Source organism: Megalopta genalis, chromosome 14 (assembly GCF_051020955.1).
Source record: "Megalopta genalis isolate 19385.01 chromosome 14, iyMegGena1_principal, whole genome shotgun sequence".
Classification (NCBI taxonomy): Eukaryota; Metazoa; Arthropoda; class Insecta; order Hymenoptera; family Halictidae; genus Megalopta; species Megalopta genalis.
This window is the reverse complement of record NC_135026.1, coordinates 10,615,071-10,640,278: the sequence shown is the minus strand read 5'-3', so window position 1 is coordinate 10,640,278 and position 25,208 is coordinate 10,615,071. Positions and strand designations below refer to the sequence as shown.

General features: G+C 33.4%; 1 protein-coding gene across 7 annotated transcripts in view; it reads right to left on the bottom strand.

Moving 5' to 3' along the window:
* LOC117228485 (dystrophin) overlaps positions 1-25,208 on the bottom strand; it is a 57,264-nt gene that overhangs the window by 30,046 nt on the left and 2,010 nt on the right. The window contains exon 1 of one of the 7 annotated variants that reach the window (XM_076526317.1): positions 20,692-21,009. The exons of 5 other annotated variants lie outside the window; for them this stretch is intronic. In XM_076526317.1, coding sequence (XP_076382432.1) covers positions 20,692-20,707 — 16 coding nt within the window. In that variant the 5' untranslated portion in view covers positions 20,708-21,009. Of the gene's footprint in view, positions 1-16,847; positions 17,605-20,691; positions 21,010-25,208 lie in introns of those variants that run through there. One more of the 7 variants, XM_076526316.1, reaches the window with a different exon arrangement.

Here is a 25,208-nt window from a genome sequence, read left to right as displayed (position 1 = left end):
GTGATTCGAGTGGAATGACATTAGAGGAAAGTGTCCGCAGATTAAGGGGGAGAATACAATCGGCAAAACGTGCGTAAAGAAACCTATGTAATACATATGTAAGTATTCGGGTAACCGGAAAATTTTTGTCTAGCCGGATATGTATCTCGTAAGAAATAATATTAAATAATTTATTAAATAATATTATATATTTATTATTAATATATTTATATTTATTATTTAATAATATATTTTTATATTAATATATTTATTATTTATATTAATAATATTAAATAATATAATATTGTAGACGCTAGTTTCAAAGATTATCGTACTAAATCAAAATCATCTTGACAATTTCCATGTTATAGACTACACTAATTTTGCCTAAAGGTGAAGCTATTACACAAACACATATCATGAATTTTTTAATTATCTCAATAGCAACGTAGACACCGTTATTTAATGATACACATATTGTTAGTAAAACATAATTATGATTGAAAGATAAATCTAAATACTAATCTATTTTGTTTCTATATTTCCATTGTGTTTCCAGTATAGTTTAAGCTTATAAATTGTTTACCTTTTCCCTAAGGGAATTACTTCGTGATCAATTTTTGTTGTCATTATAAAAATACAATTTGTAGAAAAGAGTTTGAAATATCGAATATGGTTACATAGCTTTTATCTTTACCTAGAACCATCACTTTTTATCAATTTTTCAATAACATTTCTGCGCTGAATGCGTTCGAGATTATTCATTTATATAAGTAACACTTTTTTTTTAAATTAATTTCTTTGGCATACCTACGTGTATTTAATATTTGAACCTAAATTAATTAAGTTAATAATAATAATTAATTAAGCTAGCAATAAAATATTTTAAACGTTATTCTTGCGTTGTACTTTCGATTATCGAAAGAAATGCTGTTTCACTATCTTTAATTATTTCCAGCTCGTAACGAGGTCAACTGATTTCGATGTAAGTCATCGAGACCTACACAAAGTACCGTTTAAATTATCATTATTCATAATTTTTTTCATTCATTCATTTTGTCATTCCAATCAACTGCAACATTCACAAAAAACTTTTTTATTTATTGTTTAGTAAACTTTAGTATACAAAAAAATTCAAGTCGTTCGGTCCAATTCTAAAAACTGTTATTACGTTTCCAAATTACAACTATCTTTTTGTTTCAATATCTACATATAATGTATTCGGTTTAACTCGCAGGTGTATTCGGTTTAACTTTGACCTTTTAATATTTGTTAACTATTGTATCTGTTTTCAAAGAATATACCAAACACATGGTTACGCCTGCAGATAAAAGTGTTTAAGTCTCGAAGCTCTCATGTATACCCGGAGCAAAGTCATTTGATCAGGTGTAGCCTTTGAAAATTTCCGAACCATTAGAGTTCTAGACAGCAAGACCTAATCGGGCGCACGTTGTGAATCGAATGATTAAACCGACTTCAAACATTTCCTGAAATCGAGAGTTGCACGGAGCAGACGCAACAGTTTATACATGCACATGTGCTTCGCTCGTTTCCAAACGTAAACAGTAGTGGCCGAACCATGAAATAACAGGGAGAATCGTCCGCAGAAAGGCACTTTATTCTAAACGTCTACGCACCATTTCGCAGATCAAGTTATCTTTTATACTTAACATTTTTAAAATGTACCAACTAACTTATTTATAGTATTTTAACTTAGAAAAAAAACGATTATAAATTAATAAAAATAATTATACAAAAATGTATAGCGTAAAAACGAGGCTATTTATTTATCTATGGTATTTTAACATACTGAGAATAATTTTAAATATTAAAAACGCACCATTTCGCAGATCAAGTTATTTTTCATACTTAACATTTTTTAAATGTACCAACTAACTTATTTATAGTATTTTAACTTAGAAAAAACGATTATAAGTTAATAAAAATAATTATACAAAAATGTATAGTGTAAAAACGAGACTATTTATTTATCTATGGTATTTTAACGTACTGAGAATAATTTTAAATATTAAAAATCAAATATTATTATTATTATTATTTGCATTGTACCAAGGCTATATCATTATTTTTAAAAAAACGTATAAAAAAAATTGAAAGCAATAAAAAACAGCTTTAAAGTCATAAAAAACTATATAAAACTATTAAAAAGTGTTAAAAACCATGCATCTATTATACAAAGCTAATCTTTGAAGACCACTTTGAAAGTCCACTTAAATATCGAACCAATTTTGTTTCTTAATCGAGATAAGTGATCTGCAGGAATGAAACAAATCCGAAGGTCTCATTACCGAACTGAGTCCAGCATCAAATATTTATTCAATTTATATTACTTGCGACAAATTTTATAATAACACTTGTTAAAAATCAGAATAAACGTCTTATTGTTACTTTTATAAACTAATGTGAAACAGCTGTCTTTTGTGCTTCGTAAATCTAGCGTTAAAGCTTATTACAATTGCTCAACAAACCAAAATCTTTCATATAACGCAAGATTCAAAAACTCGTATTTTGGCCAGGTTTTTGGACCTAATACTTCACTGTGCGGCGTTCTAACGAATACTTGCTACTAAATAGAGGAGAAACGAATTCCACTGAAAGCTGTTTAAGGGATGAAATGAAACGGCATTTAGGTGACCGAGCCGCAACAATAAATTCCGCGATTGCTCTTCATTTCAGCATTCAATATCTGATTCAACCGGGATTCCAGTCTCAATGCTTCTCGCTCGAGTGGCTTTCAAACCGCCAACAAATTTCAGCCACCCTCCCGGCGATTCGCGAGGGTTGAACGAACCGCAAGTTCGGGACGCGTAATGCTGTTAACGCCCCGATAACACATCGTCGCGAAAACAGTGGCAGCCATCTGAAACCGCCGCTAAACTTAGCTAAACACTCGCTAACATGCGGTCTCCTCGCCACTGAACACACATTCATTAGAGCAATTCAACGAAACAAACGGCTCTCGCGGAGAAGGATACGCTATCCGTCGCCTATCCGTCGTTTCTGAAGAAACAATGGCAACGGGTACTGGTCAATCGATAACGATAAAGTTGCAACAGAAGTTTCTCTGTAAATCGGAAGGACGCTGCTGTAATTATAGCAACAATACAATTTTATATCGAATGGATACAAAGGTTACTTTGAATAAGTTTGAGAGTCACAATATAGACAATTGGAAATTGTGGAGCGAATGAAATAATAATGTTAAGATGAGGATACTCTAAAAAGCAATTATAAAGTCAATTGGAGACAACTGAAAAGAAAGGATATGGATAATAATAATATTATATATACGCACGCACGCACGCACACGCACGCGCAAAGTTTATTTATTTATTACACACAGTTTGGATCAACTGACTTAAATTTTTTCAGATGCTAGACTGACTAGTTTACTAAACAATATCACAGAAGCTGCAAATTGTTCATTCGTTATGGGCTTAAATAAAAAAAACATAGAAAACATAATTTTGTTATTATTCTAATTAATTGCAATTTTGTTTTAAATTGCAATCTTCTTACTCATCACTTTCGTCCAATTTTAAAGAAGTTATTGCGTCTTCAATTTTCAAAAAATAAATTTAAACGTTCCGTGAGAAATGGTAAATGATGATGATGATGATTAGTATAATTTTACACTAAAATTTAGGTTTAAAAACTATCGTTCCTGAGGAAATATTGTTAGTTAGGAAGTTCGTGCAGCTTTTAACAAAAATGAATACGAAACTTTTTCTACATAATTTCATAATCCCCCCGTTTATACAATAAATCACCTCCATTCACCAATCGGAAAAGCATGACCTTACACGAGTGTAATCCTGCTTCCAACATTGTTTCTGGAGGTTTGATACTCTGCACCCATTATCTTTTGTGTTGAATATTATTCCTCACTTATCTTGAGAAAATTACAAATGAAGATTTCTTTGATGCGATTTATTTTGTTCAATTGGTGCGGAACCCAAACATCGTGTCGGCTACCATAACCGATGCAAGGTGATGCAAATGATTTTTTACCGTCACTTTTGATATTTGAAGCTCTTGTGCAAGTTCTCGCGTTGGGTAACGACGATTCTTATTTGGTCATTGTCAAGAATCGCCAAAAAACCGCGCAAACCGCCAACCTAATAGTTTCTCCGTTCCGCCGACTGCATAATCTTCCACGCAACACACTACAAAAACCTGCCTTCAGCCTGAGCAGAGTCTTTCACTATTGCAACAATCCATAATCGGCTGGCGAATCCGCGATTCAACTTCCTATAAAAGATGTTCGAATATTAATAATAATAATAATAATAATATATATATATATATATATATATATATATATATAAAATAAAATAATAAATATAATATATATAATATATTTTTTATTATATATTTATTATTATATATATAAATGTATATATAATAATAATAATATAATAATAAAATTATATATATATATATATATTATTAATGATAATTATACAATGACTCTTATTAATATTCGAATATCTTTTAAAACAGAATAACTTTTTTCTAATTAAACGATATGTTTTGAATTTTTTGAAGGTGTTAGTGTGACTACATTGCTGTACGATGACTAAACTACCTTTCTTTTTTTAAATTTTACTATTTCTTGGAATGATAACAAAAATAAAAAATTCACGATTTTTAACTTTTTTATCGAAGCCAATATCGAAAATTTAAACAATATGTTTCGTAAATTTCGTTAACTTACACGCGTACTAAAAATGTTATCAAAATCGGTGGACATTGTTATCGGTGAAAAAACAATTCAAGATAGCGAAAATCGAAGTTGTCCACGACTTTTGACCAAAAACTGAGAAATCTAAAGATTTTGACATCTTTCAACGCTTGCAACTCGACTCTGCGTTAACCGATTTTGATCAAATTTTCAATATGCACATAAGATCTACGAAACACATTTTTTAAATTTCCGTTATAATCTCAGATGAAAAAATTAAAAAATCGCGAATTTCTCATTTTTCCTTTCATTTTAACCAATTGCAACTTAAGAAAAAAAAAGAAAGGAATAATATAGTCCACATTACCTAGTAAATTAGTGCCTCTGTTTGCAAGGTGTCCGAATATTCATTGCAACGGTGAACACGCGCGAATCGTTGAACGCGCCCGGTCCCGTAGGATTTTGTGTTTACAAACGTGGATATTAATCATCCGATTACATCAGTGATCATTGCGCCACCGATATCGCGCTAAGTTTGCAGTATCGCTGTCGCGGCTCGATCTCGAGTATCGGTTACCTCAAGGACGCGCTCCATCCATATATCATTACGTATGTATCACTCCGGGTGAATTGCACGTGTCGTGCCGTAATTCCAGGTCGGTCTCTAGCCTATCTTGCGCAATTTCTTAGGAACGCGTCGAGCCGATCAAGTTCGAATTAACGACCTCATCCGGGTGCCTACCCCTATCCGGCCGCGATCGTTGGGCACAGTCTAGAAACACTATCGAATAAGAGGCTGAGAGCTGCCCCGTCGTCGTCGTCGTCGTCCCTTCGTTTAAAAAGATGCAGGGATGCCGAGAAAATGAAAAGTGGAAGCTCCGAAAGACGCGATAAAGAGCGCCGGGTGAATGTGCGTCGTTGTCGTTTCCTGATAAATTACCTCGATTTCGTCGTAAACACCCGTGTCCCGCCGATCGAGCGGCTCTTAGCCATCGCGCAAGAAGAAAATTAGTCTATAAATACTCTCGCCGCGCTTCAGTTTCTCTCCACCGGTTATTATTAGTAGCCCGACGTTTGTGTCGGAATCTTTACGATCGTACGATGTTACTCCTGCTTCGGTATCTACTCCAATTTTGTTGCAGTGAGTGACGGGTAACGCGTCGTATCCTCCTTATCTGTCCACGGGGAGCAGCAAAAAAAGAGGACTGCATCAGAGCCAGCCGCACGGTGAACTGGAAACCCGTTTATCGTGTCCAAAATTATTTGAACGTTATACGAAGGTTAAGGTTGTCAGTAGGGTAGATCATTGAATTCGTCTCAATCATCGGCTATATAGGGTGAAGGTTATATTATATGAGCCATTTTCTTTCAAATCGTGATTCTGGATTGAAAACGATTTTATTAACCCCTTGCACAACGATTTCTTCCACAATCGCGCCGATTAGCACTTCTACGTGATTAATAATTTCCTTGGATATAACGAGGTAATTTTTGTTTCTTGTGCATCTTCGTTTACATTCGTTCCTAGACGTTGATAACAGAATAATCAAACTTTGTTTCGATTTGAAAGAACTGAATAACATTCGTATTTAATAAATCATATGTGAAATCTTTAGGAGTCTGAGTTGTTGTTGTGTAAGGAAATAAAATTAAATATACATTTAAGGACTAAAATATATATCCTTTTATAATCTATTGGGGGAAAAAAGTACGCAAATTTACACAGATTTTAAAAAGGGGCCCTAATATGATTCCCACAGTTTGGCTTTTTCAGGAAATTTATTTCTCTTGCCTTTTTTCATTTTTGTTGAACATTATGGGGAAAGCTGAAGAAAAAATAACATAATAATTACTTATAAATAATTTTTTTTTATTTAAATAATAATAATTATTTACAATACTTTTTGTAAGCTACAGTCTTTGTTATTTTTCGAGGTCGCCCTCACGCGTAGTAAGTGGACGCTTTAACCCGGTAATGCGGGTGAGATGGTCCACTTACAGTATTTTTGTTTTTTGCTTGAAAATGCATATATATATTTTAATTTGAAGCAAAATATTATATATGTTAAATTACTTAGACATTGCTGTAATTTGGATAATATAATAAAATTCTGAAAAACCCACAGCAATACGACTCTTTTTTCAAAAATAGGACTTACCCTATTATGAACGGCTCAAAAGCCAACTGGTGTAAATTCATTAGCCTTAAAATTGAGATAAATGAGGATTTTGCAAATTAGCTGTAAAAAAGAAAAAAGAATAACAATTCCACTAATAATGCAGAGCACAATTTGTGTTGCAAGTCGACGTACGAATGAACTTAACTAGAAAAAAGAAAACAAACAAAAATTGTGAATGTTTTCTTAGACAGAAGAATTCCCCCTATAGACAATTTTGTTTAGTTATTCCATTGTCAATATAAGTGCTGCTATTTCTCTTGTTTATTTATGAAAAAATCAATTACATTGATTTATCGACCGATAAATCCTGCGATAAAGATGCATTTGCACTGCGTAACACATTTTAAAAGACAAGTGAACTTACACTGATTGGCTTCTGAACCGTCCATACATACTTCTGATTACAGAATATTCTATACTTTAACGGTAAATTGTACTCCAACAACAAATATCTATGTCCTACATTCTGTATGGGTTCAATGTACTAATCTTCACGGTCATTGGCAAAATCTGTTATAATTAGATCATCCTTGGCCCCTGTCCATATTCTTCCAGCGACGCATTGCAAACACAACGAATTTCACTCTGTTAAGGGTACTAACCCGACCGAATCACAAATACTAACACTTGAATGGCCGCTCACACAACATACATGTGATGCTTTAATAATTATGTAAGTGATTGCTTTAATAATTATCATACAAAGGAAAAATATTAAATTTGTTGCATTAAATGTGTTGTTATTGTTGTTGTTGTTTTTTTGTTTTATGTGTACGTTCGCACATGTTGAATCATTTCATGAATTTACATAAAGTTTTTTTTAAATTAATTGTTCAAAAATATTGCCGGCCGCTGGCGACGTTTGACTGTGTAGACGTGCGGCCATTAAAGTGTTAATAATGTAAATATGAACGCACGTTAATTTGACAGAACATTGATTTTCATCATAATTCTTCATAAATGATACTAGCCGTCAATCATAAAATATTAAAAGACCTAATTACATGCTCACATTCTAGTATGTAGTAGATCTACACAAAATTTATTTGAGAAATATTGAACAGATATCAAGAAAGACATATATTGATTTATAATGCATATTATAGTTATTTATAATCTTTATTTAACAGTAAACCTACTTGCCGATCAAACTGACTGGTCCTGCACTTTTTATTTAAAAATTGTTACAATTATATATCTCATCTTATAAGTCTCGATCCACGCTTAATAAAAATAGCGAAAAGTTTAAGTAAATTCAATTTTCTAATTTTTATAAAGCAACACGCGTCGATTACTGTTAATGCTCGATAGGTTTAGGCTTAATAGAATCATAAATAAATATTCATATAATATATGTGTTGTATTTATTTATGTAGATCTTTTAAAATTCTTAAACAGGCGAATGCTTTGATAAAAAACGCATAATATCATAACTTAAGTTAAATTTGAACTAAAGGGTGCCCCATTTGTTAGCTTTGCTTTTTTGCCACAATCTAATTATTAAGTCTACCGGAAAGTTCTGCCCGTTTTTGAATCGAAATATAACACAATTTTCATACATTTAATAATATTTATTGTAGAATATACTTTCCATCGTTACTTATGACTTCTTGCCAGCGCGATGGCAACTTGTGAATGCCATTTTTAAAAAATGATTTATTTTTAGCGGCGAAGAACTCAACTAGTGCTTGGTTGACATCAGCTTCAGTTTTGAATTTTTTTTCCTGTAAAAAGTTTTGCAAAGGGAGAAACAAGTGATAATCGGAGGGTGCTAGGTCCGGGGAGTATGGTGGATGCGACAGAATTTCCCAGCCTAGCTCTGCGATTTTCCGACGAGTCGCCAAAGCAGCATGTGGTCCGGCATTATCATCGGTAGCCATGTTTTCACGATCGCGTCTCGCTTAATAATGACACGAGACATCTTTGTTTCAGTTTATTTAGGAGAGTACATGTGTGTAAATGCAATGATAAAGAGAGATGGTCATATATGTCTCAAATCAACATGTGCATATGGATTGAAACTTGAAGTGACACTATCGGACAGAACTTTCCGGTAGACCTAATATTTCAATATTATGAAAGAATTTGTGTCGGATAGCCGTAAAGTAAGCAATCGCATGAATATGTCACTACCGTTTTCTATCCGGGGCAACTTCGCGTTCGTTTCGATACCTATGTGTTAGGATAGAATTGACATGTTGTAAAAGCACACATTCTAAGTTTTCCGGCATTCGAAAGTCGCCAGGTCTCGCCATTCTTGAAATCGGAGGTATTTAAATCCAAAGTTGGATATTCGTAAAATGTATAATCTTCTCGTCGAAAAGTGTACAGAAAATAATAAATCTCGTGAGAATTGTACATGCGTGTAAATGCAATGATAAAGAGAGACAGTCATATACTACTGTGATCAAAAAGTAAGGTGAAATTGTCATTTAAAACTCCCGGACATTAGGAAGGCAGGCAATTGTTTTTTTCCTAGGTTGGTAGGACTGTCTATAACAATTGCCAAGCGTCTGTTTGTTAAAAGGTTTAATTATCTCCGAGTTACACGTGTTTTAGTAAACGACCAAAAGTGAATTTTTCGATTTTTACAATGGGTGATTTTGTTGAGCAAAGAACTTGCATCAAATTTTGTTTGCGGAACGAATATTCTTGTGCGGACACGTTGAAAATGTTGCGGAAGGCCTTTGGTGATCAAACTATGGCACAAAAAAACGTTCATAAGTGGTACAACGAGTTCAAAGCGGGCCGAGAACGCGTTGAAGACGAACCGCGCTCTGGACGACCATCAACGTCTACCGACGAGGGCCACGTCCAAAAAATCGAAGATTTGGTGCTTGAAAATCGTCGATTGACAATAAGAGACCTCGCTGATAGTGTTGGAATATCATTTGGCTCAGTCCAAACCATTTTGAAGGATGTTTTGTGTCTCAAACGCGTCAAGTCTCGATTGGTGCCATGTCATACTGCATTGGTTCTTCGCGACTTTTTTGCCAAAAACTCGACTCATATCGTTCCGCAACCACCGTATTCGCCTGATTTGGCTCCGTGCGACTTCTGGTTATTCAGCAAACTCAAAAAGCCAATGCGGGGACGCCGTTTTGACACGATTGAGGAGATAAAAACCGAATCGAAGAAGGTCTTGAAGGCTATACCGGAAAAAGACTATTCCGACTGTTTCGAGGACTGGAAAAAGCGTCGGAAACAGTGCGTTTTATCGGACGGGGATTACTTTGAAGGGGATGAAATTGATTTGGAAGAATAAATAAAGAATTTACATTTTATAAACAAATTCACCTTACTTTTTGATCACAGTAGTATGTCTCGAATCAACATGTGCATATGGATTGAAACTTGAAGTGACACTATCGGACAGAACTTTCCGGTAGACCTAATATCAAAGTGTCGGAGATTGTTAAGCAAACAGACTTTCTTATTTGGGCCAGCGTTTCTCTTGTTTTCCGGACACAGTGCGCTTTGGTGCTGGAAAGAACCGTTCGCACGAAAGGCTTTTTAGAAGATGCTTTTTCGACCGGTGTCGCTTCTTCATTCATCGTTGCACTGCAGTGAACGATTGCATGTGGGGCAGACGATGAACGTGAACGCTCAACAAACGACAGGCACAGTAGTCTCAGATCACTGCTAGCGGCGCACGGCCGCCGAACAATCGTCCAAACGAGATGACAATGCGGGCTACGTTTCATCGCCGTCATTGGAACGCGTATCGTTGGCCCTAAATGCATCAACCGAAGTTCGCGGGTCAAACGGGTTGATGGGAACGCTTGGCGCTGCTAATCAGACTGCCCTAGTATTTAACGTAGACCAACGGCAACTTGGCAATCTTGGGGAAATGCAATGGCTTCCATGAAACTTGCTCAAAAGGGTAGATATGATGCCATCTACGGGGTGTCTCGTTTAAGTGTAAACGGCGGAATATCTCAGAAGGGGTTGAAAAGTTTATGGAAAAATGTTGGTATAAAAGCTGTTTGATGTGATGGGGCACATTCCTTGCTGTTATCTTTTTTTTTGTGGGTGGAGTGGTAATGGAGATTTCAAGGTCATGTTAATCTTTTTAAATAGAACAAATAAACAAAACAAAGAGGAAACAAAGGACAGACAAGGAAACAAGTTCAACGATCTGCTATTTGATATCATCCCACGTAATAAATCATAAATTAGAACGATTTTAATTTTCATTATCAGCCATCAAACTTCTCATGTTGGTTGTTGCGGATTCCTTGACATCCCTGCAGACAATGCCCATTGCCATTGAATTCTGTTCTAATTTATGATTTATTATACGGAATGAATGAATTCGTCTCAAGACGTTGAAAGTCCTGTTGAAAAAAAATTAACATGACATTGAAATCTCATCTACCACTTCAGCCATAAAAGAAACTATTAATACCAGGAAATGTGCCCTATTATATTAAACAGCTTCTGTAACAACATTTTTTTTTCATAGCTTGAACCCTTTCCAAGATATTCCGCCGTTTACACTTAAACAGGGCACTCTGTAAGATGACATGTCCAGTGAATGAACAATTGAGCTGCATGTTCGTTAAATTGATTATTCACAGACCGTTATTAAATCGCCTGAATGATATTATCGAAAGGCTGAACTAATCGCTAAACTAAACGCTGAACCTATCATGCCGGTCAAAATGTGTCTCTATTTAAGTGCATTAAAACGATTTAGCAAAATGAAGTTGTGAGCTTCCTGGATATTGTGCAATGTGTTATGACTTTAAAAAAGCAACACGTAATCCAATTAATTTATCTATTTTTACGAGATCGTAGATGTCACACATGTGTAACAGTAGTCGTGAACATGTTAAGTCCATACGTGATGTTATCGTTGCATTTCAACAAATAATAATAATAATAATAATCAACAAATAATAATAATAATAATCAGAATAATGATCGTCAATTGTACAGTTGTGAAAATGATCCGAAGGTTAACCCTGTGCACTTGAAATCACTTTAACTAAATCCAAAATAGTTTTTCTGACTTACAGTGTTTCCATTTCATACGAAATGTTATAATATTCGCATTTTATAAATAAGAAATTGGGTCTTGCGACTCATGTAACAGTTACATTTTTAACCATTTTTTGTAATACAAATAAATTTGATAATGCAAATATTACTTTGGGACATGACATAACAACTTTTAAATTGCTTTGATTTTATCAAGTTTAATATATATATTATTTAATATAATTTTTATAAATAAATTTGATAATGCAAATATTACTTTGGAACATGATATAACAACATTTAAATTGCTTTGATTTTATCAAGTTTTCGACGTCTCAAAATGGCCGATCAACGTGTTAAAATGTGTACAGCTAATTAATCATATTTAGGTTTAGATCACTATAACTTTGTGGAATCCACAATTTTCAATAGAATCTTCTAGAAGCTTATTTGAAAAATCGTTCAAATTCACGTATGGATACGGGGTGTGAAGAAATTCGATTTCCCAACTTCGCTCCAACGAAACGGAATACGCGTACAACTCTTTTAAATTGTAAATGAATTCCTTGTATTAGAAGCTACACAACCCGTGTTCGCAACACGCTGACAAAGTAAATTCATTGAAATCACAGGAACAAAGAGCCCATTATTTTGACAAACGACCTTATGAGTCATCGACTCTGCAATGCACAATATGCTTCAATGATTCTTGCCCAGTTGTGGCCAGATATTTAATGAGTCAAGTACAAATTCCACCGTCTTTTTCGAAAATATTCATGTTCATTTCAAATGTAAGTGAAACACACCGCCAACTACTAAAAAGTGAAAACTGCAGGTATAATCAAATTATTCACGCTCGATGCGCTCAGGTTTACGCGATATCTGAAACAAAGAGCTGGAATTGTGCCGTTGTTAATTGCCATAACGATTACTGGATTGTTATTAGTTAACGAGATAATTAAGGCAACCGATCTTACGTATGTTATTTAATCAACAAGGCCCCTTTATGAAAGCGTATTACAATCTCTCGGATTCTCTTACTGTAGTCACTGTAGTATTAAAGCTGTGAAATATTGTTTCACGTAACACAATCTTAAAAAATATTATTCGATTTTATTATTACTCTGCATATACCACTTACTTTGCATATAATACTGATAATCGATATTATTATCGCTATTGATAACGTTAGTAAGATGAATCCTTAGTTGTGATTCCTAGATTAACACTAAATTTTTTCATTTACGATTATTCATATCGTAAAGATACCTTTAATGAGTTATTTATTCAATTTATATGTTACTGATTTATATGATCTGATTTTTAAGAAATCAGAATAAATGTCTTATTGTTACTTCCATAGACTAGCTGTTTTATATATATATATAATTATTACTATTATATTATTATTATTACATAAAACTATATAATATAAAAATAATATTATTATTATTATTAATTATTATTATATATATAAAACAGCTGTTTTTTGTGCTCCGTAAATGTAATATTAATAATAAAAGCACTGAATAGTCCCCCCTCGGTAAATAATATGTTTACTATAAATTATACAGCATTGCAAAGTAAAAATATTCTCATATGGATAACACACCGATTCTAAAGAAAACATAGAACATTACTGTTACAAATAAAACAGTTTCTAAATCTCATTCGTATCAGAATATTTTAATTATGCAATGCTCTATAATAATTTCTCACGAATTTCAACCAAAACCAGGTAATACCTACATCTTTCAGTAGCTGTAGTTCGACCATGCGTCGACCGATTCCGATGAATTTTCAGCATGCATATATTACAAGTTACCGAGATCTACAAAATGCACTTTTTAAATTTTCGTCATAGGCTCGGATAAAAAAGTTGAAAAAACGGCATTTTCTAATTCTTTTACCATGCCAACAAATCGCAATTTTTAAAGATAATTTTTTAACTATTATCTAGTAAACTAACCCCTCTAACATCTCAAAAACAATTTAGACCGCTTAGCCCAATTATAAAAAAGTTATTCCGTTTTCAAAGGTGTATGAATACCTTCTACATCCACTGTAGGTAAGTAATAACGTTTTCACAATGTTACGAAAGTCTTTCATTAGCAAATGGACGTTTCAATTACCATTATCTGTTCTTCGAAAGAAAATAGCCGAAGCCATGAAAGCTCTCCGTCCCGCTTCTATTATTTTAGACTTGCAACATAGAAGTGAGGTAGAAAACTGTTACAATTGCAGATATCTTTTTTCGAAAAGAAACACATAGATTAAAGTAACATCTAAATTCTTACTAATCTTTACTAACATTTCAGTTCTACTGCAGCACTTGTGCCATTGCACAGACCTAATAAAAGGATGTAGATATTTTGATAGTGAATTAATTATAGTCGGAAGAAAGAATTCTTTCATAATATCAGATACGTACAATTCAATTTTTAAATTGTGTAACTCTTATCATAGACGAACGATATTATACGAGTGAAATGTTAGTATCAAACAGTACGCACATGCAACGCATCCTACAGCACATACTGATACCAAGCAATATACACAGTGATCATTAAATAGCAACGATATGTTCAAAACTTTTTATGTCAACAGTATTAAAATAGTTATCTCATTTTTCTGTGCAATTGTATATACAGAGTGTCCCGAAAATGTCTCGCAATCCGGAAATAGGAGGTTCCTGAGGCCATTTGAAGCAACCTTTTCCTTTGCGAAAATTTTCTCCGAGGCACCGTTAGCGAGTTATTAACGAAAAACAGTGACCAATAAGAATCGAGTACGACTGACGCGAGGCGGCCCGGCCAACCAGCGCACGAAGCCCAGTTCCGCTTATTGGCTCGGCCGTCTCGCGCCAAATGATCTCGCCTCTGATTGGTCATTGTTTTTCGTAAATAACTCGTAAACGAAGCCGCGGATTGCATTTTCGCTAAGGAAAAAGTTGCTTCAAATGACCTCAGGAATCCCCTACTTTCGGATTGCGAGACATTTTTGGGACACCCTGTATACACAATATCTTTTGCTACTTGGAGCACAACTTCGTTACCAATTAAATATACAAACGTAATATTCTGACGTTCGCAACAAATTATTTAGATTTCCCAACTTGTTAATATCTTAACATTTAGTGAAGTTAAGAATATTCTAAATTCTTCTTATTATAAACTTTGACATTAATGTGTAAATTGATTGTAAATTAATTGATGTAAATGTTTGCGTGTTTACGTTCATTTTGGCGCGAAGTTTCGTTCAATTGTCGCGCCAAATTGTAATACGTTCGTTGAACCCCTCGCATGAAAGCATGTGTTCTAATCTAAATGACACCACTTACGCAGCCCAATTATTCTGTACATGCACGTGTGCCATACAAATTTTTTGACGTATCACAAAATATCATTCGCATATATGGTAAATAAATATTCCGCAGATTAGATAAGACATACTTTAGGGAAGACAGATAAGCCTGTTCCTGCTAACGCAACGGCAAGTGTAGGAAAATCTACAGGTAGTTAACAAAATAACGATTTCTCGAGAACATACATTCAACGAAAAATTTCATAAAACCACCGATTTATTTTAACAGTCATTAACATTCGGTGAACTTCGCCTGAAACTCGTTAAAATCGCTATTTCAATGCTGGACAGAAGAATAATAAGGCACTCGACATATTTTGGGATTTTTTTATATTTCAGTGCAGAAAACGTTCATTTTGTACATTGTATACGAACTCTTAAGCCTTTATGTTATGCAAACGAAAAGATTCGGAAAGATACGTAAAAATTGACACATATTGCCTGGATGAAAATACATATAAGGAAGATTACTATTTCTATTGAAGGAACGCAATATAAAATATTGTATTAATATTGTTTTTATATCTCCTTTTATATATATTATATATATTATATATTATTTTTTAATATTATTATATTATAATATTTTATTATTATTATTATATATATATTATTATAATTTATTATTATTTATTATATATTATATTATATTTCGCAATCTTTTCTTATTATTCTGACACATTCTTTCAATTCGTTGATGTTATTATATTGTTTCAGCTTGATAAATCTGTCTACACGTTTTGAAAAATATTCAGTATAATAAATATACAAGTATTTATTTACATAGTTTATAAGTATTTAAAATATATATTTTACAATATGAACTTGAAATACTTAACTGAAATTTTCTTTATTGTACGTCAAATGAAACACTTGAATATTATTTCCATGAAATTTTGTGCCTCGACATTCGACAATTGTTAAATATCCCAATTACATTTATAACTCGAAGAAATATAAGAGAAAGCTTATCTTTTCCAAAACAGTATTGTATTCGTATATTTTCTACATGTTTATTTTCTCTTGTAAACATTAATCATAAGAAATGGTACTTCAAACAATTAATAGAAATTCAAATAATTATTTCCGGTACATCTTAAGAAAATGCTATTTGAATTAATAACTTTCTTTACCACAACATAAATAACTAATTTTCAATACACTTATCAGGTTGTTCGGAAGGTTCGTTTTAAACGTTTTATTTAAATTCAATGAAATGAACTTCATAAAATGTGTAACAAACTTTCCGAACAACCTAATACATACATACATACTCATCTCTATAACTTCAAATAAATCTGAAAATATTATTTCACACAAACAACAGTATCTCATTAACTATTTCCAATACTTTTCCAAATAGTTTTATCCAGGTCTGTCGACAATACCATAGAACGAACAAACCGATCAAAAATATAGCTACCGGCTTTTTGCACGCGGGAATAAAAGATCCGTCGCCCGAGCGATTCTTGGTAAAAGCGAACCTGTCAAGTCGCCAAGCAGATAAGACGTAACCGCAGAGTAAACCGTGGCGTTAACTCACGTGACACGGGGCCGATTACGAAGTAAAAGTAACAAAGATTGCCGGGATTCCGGGCCCGTGATACACCAGCCTGGAATCGCGCGCGATGACGTACCTATGTAAACGACTTCCATCTTGAGACGTTGGCGGAGACGCAGCTACCGGATCAACGACGTAACTATGTATCCAAGGGCACACGTTACACGAAAATTACGATATCACATAAGAGACCACGTTCGACACGGTATAACACAGCATGCACACGAACGAAACGCGAGTACTGGGGGGACGGACAGCGAGGGCTTGCCGCGTTCGTATATCCACCGAGCCGAACCGATCTCGAGGATGAGGTTAGAAACGCGCGCGCGCACACACACCGCGCGACATCGACGCTCCGTGCGCGACACTTGTTGATTCGGCACTGTCAAGAAGACCACTGCACCCGTATACAAGCAAACACCTCGTCACTCGCACACATGGACTTCTAACTTTCTCTCTCTCTCTCTTCGACTCTGCACTTTGTTTCTATCTCTATCTCTCTATCTCTCTCCCTCTCTCTCTCGTAGTCTACCGTCTCGTTTCAACCGAGGATGGCGTTTCTTTCGAGCCTTCACGATTCTCGCCGTGATTGAAGCACGGACGACGTGAAACCACGATCGTATCGTTCCTTCCTCGAGCGAACGACTGTCATCGAGCGGAGGCCAGAGAGGGACAGATAAAGGGAAGAGATCGAAGACGATGATCACTGGGACGATAGACGAACCCCGACGTTCACTACCGAAAAAAAATGTGCGAAGAAACACCGACAAACGTTCTCGGTCTTGTACGAACGTCAACGGAACGCACGGAACGAACCACACACCGGCCGAGTCTCGAGCGAACTGGCAACCTCGGACGCTCGGGACAAGTAAGGCCCAACTTCCCCCACCCCCACCGACCTCTAGCGACGCACGAACGCGTCTATCTCGCTTGGTCCTTCGGCCTCCCTCGGTCCTTTACGTTCTTCACCGTGGGCCGTCCCTTTCCCTACATGTTCTGGGACTTTGCGATGAATCCGTGCCCACATAGAAGACAATGCGGGGATTGTAGTAATTTTATTAGGTCAATCAAAAAATTTAAAGCATGATTTATTATTTTATTGTTAGTCTCATTTTTTTGTTATTTGTAATTTATTATCGTTTTCTTTTAATGTTTCTACACACAATTTTTCGACACCTTGAAATATCAATTTTTATTCTAGTATTAGTTTTAAACTTTTATTAGTTTTAAACTTCTACCTTTCAGCTTTCGAGAATCAAATATAGCATCCACCTTGTAAACAAGGTATAAATATTGGATAGTTATAATCATGTTAGTCTCATTAAGTAACTCGTAAGGTGCGCAATTTTTAATTCATTTTATCCACATAAGTGTTAACCATATTGTCATGCTAATAGACAAATTACTGAAATTTTAAAATTGTTGTCTTATACGATATATGTCCGATGGAAAGGAGTAGAATAAAATATGAATAATCGTTCGATGAGAGATTTTAACTATAAAGTAAAATAACAATAACGAAGGTGGCGAAACAGAAGAATAATAAAGTAATTGTAAAAAGTGATCGGTAATATTGTCAAAAGATTTAAACATAAATTGGAAATTAATCTTTACAAATATAGCGTCTTAAAGAATAATTCATAATGAATTGTAATCATACAGAAATGTTTACACTGTTAAGGATTCTATTTAATGACAAATAGATATTCCCTTGAACTGCTAAACGCTGAACTGCACAACAATAATTCATGAAAATTATAGTTTTGAAAGTAACAAAATAGTAGATTAGATTGTAGTTTTTTTACGCTATCTAGTAAACAAATAGAAAATTTACAACGACTGATAAATCGATTGGTCAGAACGCAATTTCTTGCGATATTCCGGAGTTGCAATTTTGGGTCGGAAAGAGCCGGATTAGAATTAGGGTCCGCGGACAGTGAAGTGGGCCCTTAGCTTGTCTCTGGCGAACCGTAAGGCCCAATGTATCACAGGTAAACAGGATCTCAGAAACCGAAAGAAGTAGACTCTCGAATGGAACAGGTAGACGGAGGTGGGTCGTGCGTCCCCACAATGCGCACAACTCCGGAGTTCATACCAATCATCATAATGAGATTATTTCTTTTGCAGAACCATATTGTTAGCATGTTTTATATATAGACACGGAGTAAATTTATCGATACGTTGTTTACTTATTAAATAGAAAAAGTGTTACAAAGATTATACAGTTTGCTTCGATAATGTTATATTGTAATGCAATATTGTTGTAACAATAATAATAAAAAAAATGGATAGGAATAATAGTATGCTGTTATTATATTTTTAATGAAATACCAAGAAGAATTCTTTTGCAGAACCATATTGTTAGTATGTTTTATACAGAGACACGGAGTAAATTTATCGATACGTTGTTTACTTATTAAATAGAAAAAGTGTTACAAAGATTATACAGTTTGCTTCGATAATGTTATATTGTAATGCAATATTGTTGTAACAATAATAATAAGAAAAAATGAATAGAAATAATAATATGCTGTTATTATATTTTTAATAAAATACCAAGAAGAATTGAAAATGAAAAAATAGAAGATATTGTGTCAATAGTTACATATTGTAACTATGAAAATTTCTAATCTTGGAAATGATTCTTTAAACTCGCAATAAGAATCTTGGATTATCATCTTCGATTATCACGTTTTAAGTAACAAGAACATTATTAACGCCTGCCGAGAAACCGTTGCATATTCTTAATTTATTAAGTCACAAGTGCAAGAAGAATTAGCGTTTTCAATTAGGCTATATTATGTCTCGATTTACGACCGTCATCGTTATTATACGATCGATTCTGTTCATTCAGTTGATGAAAACATAGTTCCACAGGCTCTACTAATTTTTATTAACAGCTATAGCTATAGTTATTATAGCTATAGTTATAGCTATAGTTATTATAGCTATAGTTATAGCTATAGTTATAGCTATATACTATATTATAGCTATAGTTATAGCAATAGTTATTATAGCTATAGTTATAGCTATATACTATATTATAGCTATAGTTATAACTATATACTATATTATAGCTATAGTTATAACTATATACTATATTATAGCTATAGTGTTATAGCTATATACTATATTATAACTATAGTTATAGCTATATACTATATTATAGCTATAGTTATAGTTATAGCTATATACTATATTATAGCTATAGTTATAGTTATAGCTATATACTATATTATAGCTATAGTTATAGTTATAGCTATATACTATATTATAGCTATAGTTATAGCTATATACTATATTATAGCTATAGTTATAGTTATAGCTATATACTATATTATAGCTATAGTGTTATAGCTATATACTATATTATAGCTATAGTTATAGCTATAGTGTTATAGCTATATACTATATTATAACTATAGTTATAGCTATATACTATATTATAGCTATAGTTTTATTTACAACTATAGCTTAGTTGTTAATTTAACAATGATACATTTGTAATTTGAAGATAAATTAAGAATTGAAGCACTATTCACTGCTCCACTCTGTTTATTACATAAACTTCGGTGAACTTCGTTGTTAGAAAAATCGGTGCCAAGCGTAAAATATAGTCCAAACAATAGTTTAATGTACGAATAGTAATTTTTCTCTATCATTTTCATTGATAAAAATGTCGATGATCGAACGTGATCTTAAAACATAAAATGGGCATTTCGAAACCACGCCGAATCCTAACGTTAGACAATAACCGCAATTCTTAGAAACACGTCTTATGCCTTAGCATTAAGACCTCCCACAGCGTTTTGTCTCCGATTCGTCCGCTAATCACATCAATTCTAGACGTGGACGTATTATCCGATACAGCTGCCGGAGAACTATGAAATTAGCGTTCATGCAACGTATTTGGTACTTACAGATATCGTCGTCCATGCTTGGTTCTTTAGATCCGCGTTTGAAATCATTCAATAATTTGTCGTCGACACGCACACAACTCTTGATACACTTACACTAAAACATTATATGCTTCGCTGGACTATATGTAACAAATCTTTTTCATCGTACTCGTAGAAAACGGAATTTCAGCCGAACACTTGTATCTGTGTAATGTAAAATGTCGATGTGATTAAATACACTATTCGATGATGAAGTGTTCTATATCTGTACAGGATTTCGCATTACACGATTTATAATTCTACACTTCTACATTAATCGTTTCTTAATTTTCGAAGGAAACGTTTGTTTGCACGCGCAGTTACTCGACGTTCAAATCGGACGAATCAACGCAGCGCGAGTTAAAATTCAATTTTCAATTGTGGCTAACTAACATAACTATCACGTATTCTTTCTGTTTTATCAATAATTCTGCGTTCTCGAGGAGATAAGAAATCGGCAAGAGACGGAGAAATCGACGAGTTTTAGAAACAATGTTACGTATGCCATGCAGTACGTTGTTTAATATTGTACATGTTAGTTGTATTCGAATGGATATCACTTCCTGATTTCATTGAAAAGGAGCAACCTCGTTCCATGCGGTCTGTCGCGGCACTGTAAGGTATTGGGAAGCATGCCTCGTAGGCGATCTTCTTTCCAGAAGTCAGCGCCGACGCATCAAATAACGAATTTGTTCGAACGCATCGAAATGTAATGTCACAGTTGCCTTTATGCAACAACAATGTGCGAAAAGTTATTTGCATCAGACTCGTTGGTAACCGTTTAATTAATCAGTCCAGAATTTAATCGTTAATTTATTAGCCATGACGTACTTATACATCTTTCCTTGTCGTGATTTCATAGTCGAAACAAGAAATTCATCAAGACAAAGGGGCAGAGTAAATGTAGTACCCTATTTTACAGAACTTTATACGAACGGTTCAGAAGCCGATCGGTGTAAGTTCGCGTTTCCTTGAAAATAAGTTACGCAACGCACACGCAGCTTTATCATAGGATCTTTCGGTCGATAAATCAATATATAGTCGATTCTCCTTCATAAATAAACAATAGATAGCAGCACTTATATTAAGATTTATAAACTAAAATTTAATATTATTTTATGTTAAATTATATAATATAATATAATATAGTAAATTATTTTATTTTATTTTTTATTTTATTTATTTATTTTATTATTATAATATAATAAATTTTATATTAAATTTATAAACTAAACAAATTTGTTCGGAGGGAATTGTATTTTTCTAAAAACAAAAAACATTGACACGTTTCTTTCGTTTCCCTGCTGGTTACGTTCGTTTGTGTGTCATCTTATAATCAAAATTGTGCTTTTTCTGTTATAGGAAGTTATTTGTACCGAGAAAAATGTCAGTATCCTGAGATAAACATACATTTACGGAGAATTATTTCAATAAATTTGATTCTCTACGCGTATATACAGTTACCGAAATAATAATAGGTTCGCCTCATTTTTGTGATATTAAAACATGTTTTATGTAACATTCGTGAATTTTGCTATTAATGGGTGATTCGTTGCTATGCATTCAGTAAAACACATAATTATTTAAATAATGTAATTTTTATTAATACGATTATATATATATATATATATATATATATATATATATATATATATATATATATATAATATTGTAATATTATATCAATATTACAAAAATTTGAAACTTTTGTGCGAGATAAATATAGGTTGACTTAATATTTTTGTATTTGTATTTAAAAAATTATCATCAATACAATTAGAAATTAATGAATTATGAAGAGTATCTTCTCGAAAGTTGGCATCCATATTTTGAAACGTGTTCAAACGCAAACCCTTAAATATATCGACTTGAAAACAAAGTGACTTTCACCACTTACAAAATAAACGGCTCGTATGTTTCTAGCATTCGGCAATAATTTCTCGAGTGTGTCTCTTACTTGATGTTCGAGAGTTTTCCGTTGTGCAACTCGTGTTCAATGTTTTAAAGCATTTATCGCAGCACACGTCTTCTGTAGCTTCCACATACGCTCGATTCTCGGAGACTCAGTTTTTCTTGATAGGTGCTTAATGAAAGACTCGAATTACCGTATACGGGAAGAAAGTGTGTCCGTAGTTTTTGAGGAATATACAATTGAAACGTTCGATTTGAAGATTTACATTTATCCGCCGCCCTTCCTTCGCGAAATGCACTTACCAGAAATATCGCACGTGTTCTAAAAATACCGTCACGTGCGAATTATAGGAGGGAATATGAACAAAGAGTAACGCCTGCTAATGGATGCATTGCAAGAAATGACGCGTGTAATAAACACTAAGCCAAATTAAATTATATACGCGGTGTTCCATTTTCGTACGTCGGCCGCGTTGCGTATCGAAAATTATTCGAAAGATTCGATATCTCGGTTTCACAAACCGTATTGTGAGTCATGAAAATTTTAGAGGATCATAAATCAGCGGAGTTCACTCTTTTAAACATTTGATTTACGGAACACTAAATAGCAAAAATTTTAGATTACTCGATAAAACAAAAATATATTCTGAAATATATTATTTTTAGCGATTTCATCGTAATATAGCCGAAACAATGATAGGTTCGCCTAATTTTTGTGGTACGGCAGGATGTTTTACGTAACATTTGTGTTTTTTATTACTATTTTTATTAATATGGTTATTGTATAAATATTACAAAACTTCGGAAATATTTTCGAAATAAATAGAGAATTAAAATTTCGAAATGAATATAGAATTGGAAACCTATGAGCCATTTTAGCAAGAAAAGTTTACAGCAACGTAAAACAGTGCGCAAACGTTGATGAATTAAAAAATAACATCAAAAAGGCGTGGTCCCAGATCGGATCAGAGACGTTGCAGAAATTACTAGACTCAATGCCGCAAAGAATAATATTTGAGGTCGTGAAAAATAATGCAGGACCAACTAAATATTAAGTTCTCTTCATAATTAATTAATTTCTAATTGTATTGATGATAATTTTTTAAATACAAATACAAAAATATTAAGTCAACCTATATTTATCTCGTACAAAAGTTTCAAATTTTTGTAATATTGATATAATAATCGTATTAATAAAAATCATATTATTTAAATAATTGTGTGTTTTACTAAATGCATAGTAACGAATCACCCACTAATAACAAAATACACAAATGTTACAAAATACACAAAATGAGGCGAACCTATTATTATTTCAGTAACTGTGTATGCGTAGAGAATCGAATTTAGTGAAATAATTCTCCATAAACGTATGTTTATAATCTCAAATAACAGTAAATTAAAAAGTTTGGAGCTCGTCAAAATGATAGGTCCTGTAAAACTGTCCTGTAAAACATACTCCAGGATCCCTAAATATTTTATATTTTATACTGCACACGTATAAAGCGTAAAACGGTATGTGTTTACATTAAAGAAAGAGATACCTTATGCTAAAAAATGTCAAAGTTATTTTTTTATGGATAGAGCGGTTAAAGATAATGCGAGCCGGAATGCGTTTCCTCGGCTGTAATCATAACTTTGGTGTGCGTACGATTTGACTAGATTTATTTTTTACTAGAGCCGGACCGTCGTTCGAGACAACATTTGTATAATTTATAAGTAGTAATTACAATTCCTTATTGTAACATTCCTGTAGAAAGGAAATAATAAAACCGTAAATCTATTTCGAACTAATCATTATACATTGATTAATTATATTTCCATATGAATTGACTTTTACTAGGTGTTAAAAAAAAAACAGTAAATTAAAAAATTTGGAACTCGTCAACATGATAGGTCCTGTAAAACATACTCCAGGATCCCTAAACATTTTACATTTTATACTGCACACGCATAAAGCGTAAAACGATATGTGTTTACATTAAAGAAAGAGATACCTTATGCTAAAAAAATGTCCAAGTTGATGTATTATACGTGACCATTCCCTTTGAATTCTGCATACTTCGGATGACGAATGAATTTATCGATATGTATGGACATACTGCACGCGTAACATTAAAGTTTCCGATATTCGGGGATTTAAAAGCGACATTTCGCGGCTTCATTAATCAACGTCCGCGAGAAATGTCTAATTGGAAACGTCTGTTAAAAGAGCCTTTAAGTTACGCGTTCAAAAATAGACGTTTGAGAGTACTTCAAAAACTCCTCTTCAAACCGATACTTTATAGTTTCACAATGCGATAAGGCACGTCGTTGACTACATTTGACGGCTTTGCTTTAGCTGGGAATCGTCAATCGAAACGCAATCGAAATTCAAGCGATGTGAGAAAACCAACAAGAACGAATATAACGAATTAAGTGGTAAGATAAATAACAGTGAGGCAAAGCACATAGTATCACAAAAATACAAGTAGCAATTATACGGTTTAATGTAACTCGATAATCCTTTTGTATTATTTAGACGTGTGATGTTAGTATGCTAAAAATTAAGGTGCATTGCGACCAACGTTAAATTTAAGCAAAAAATG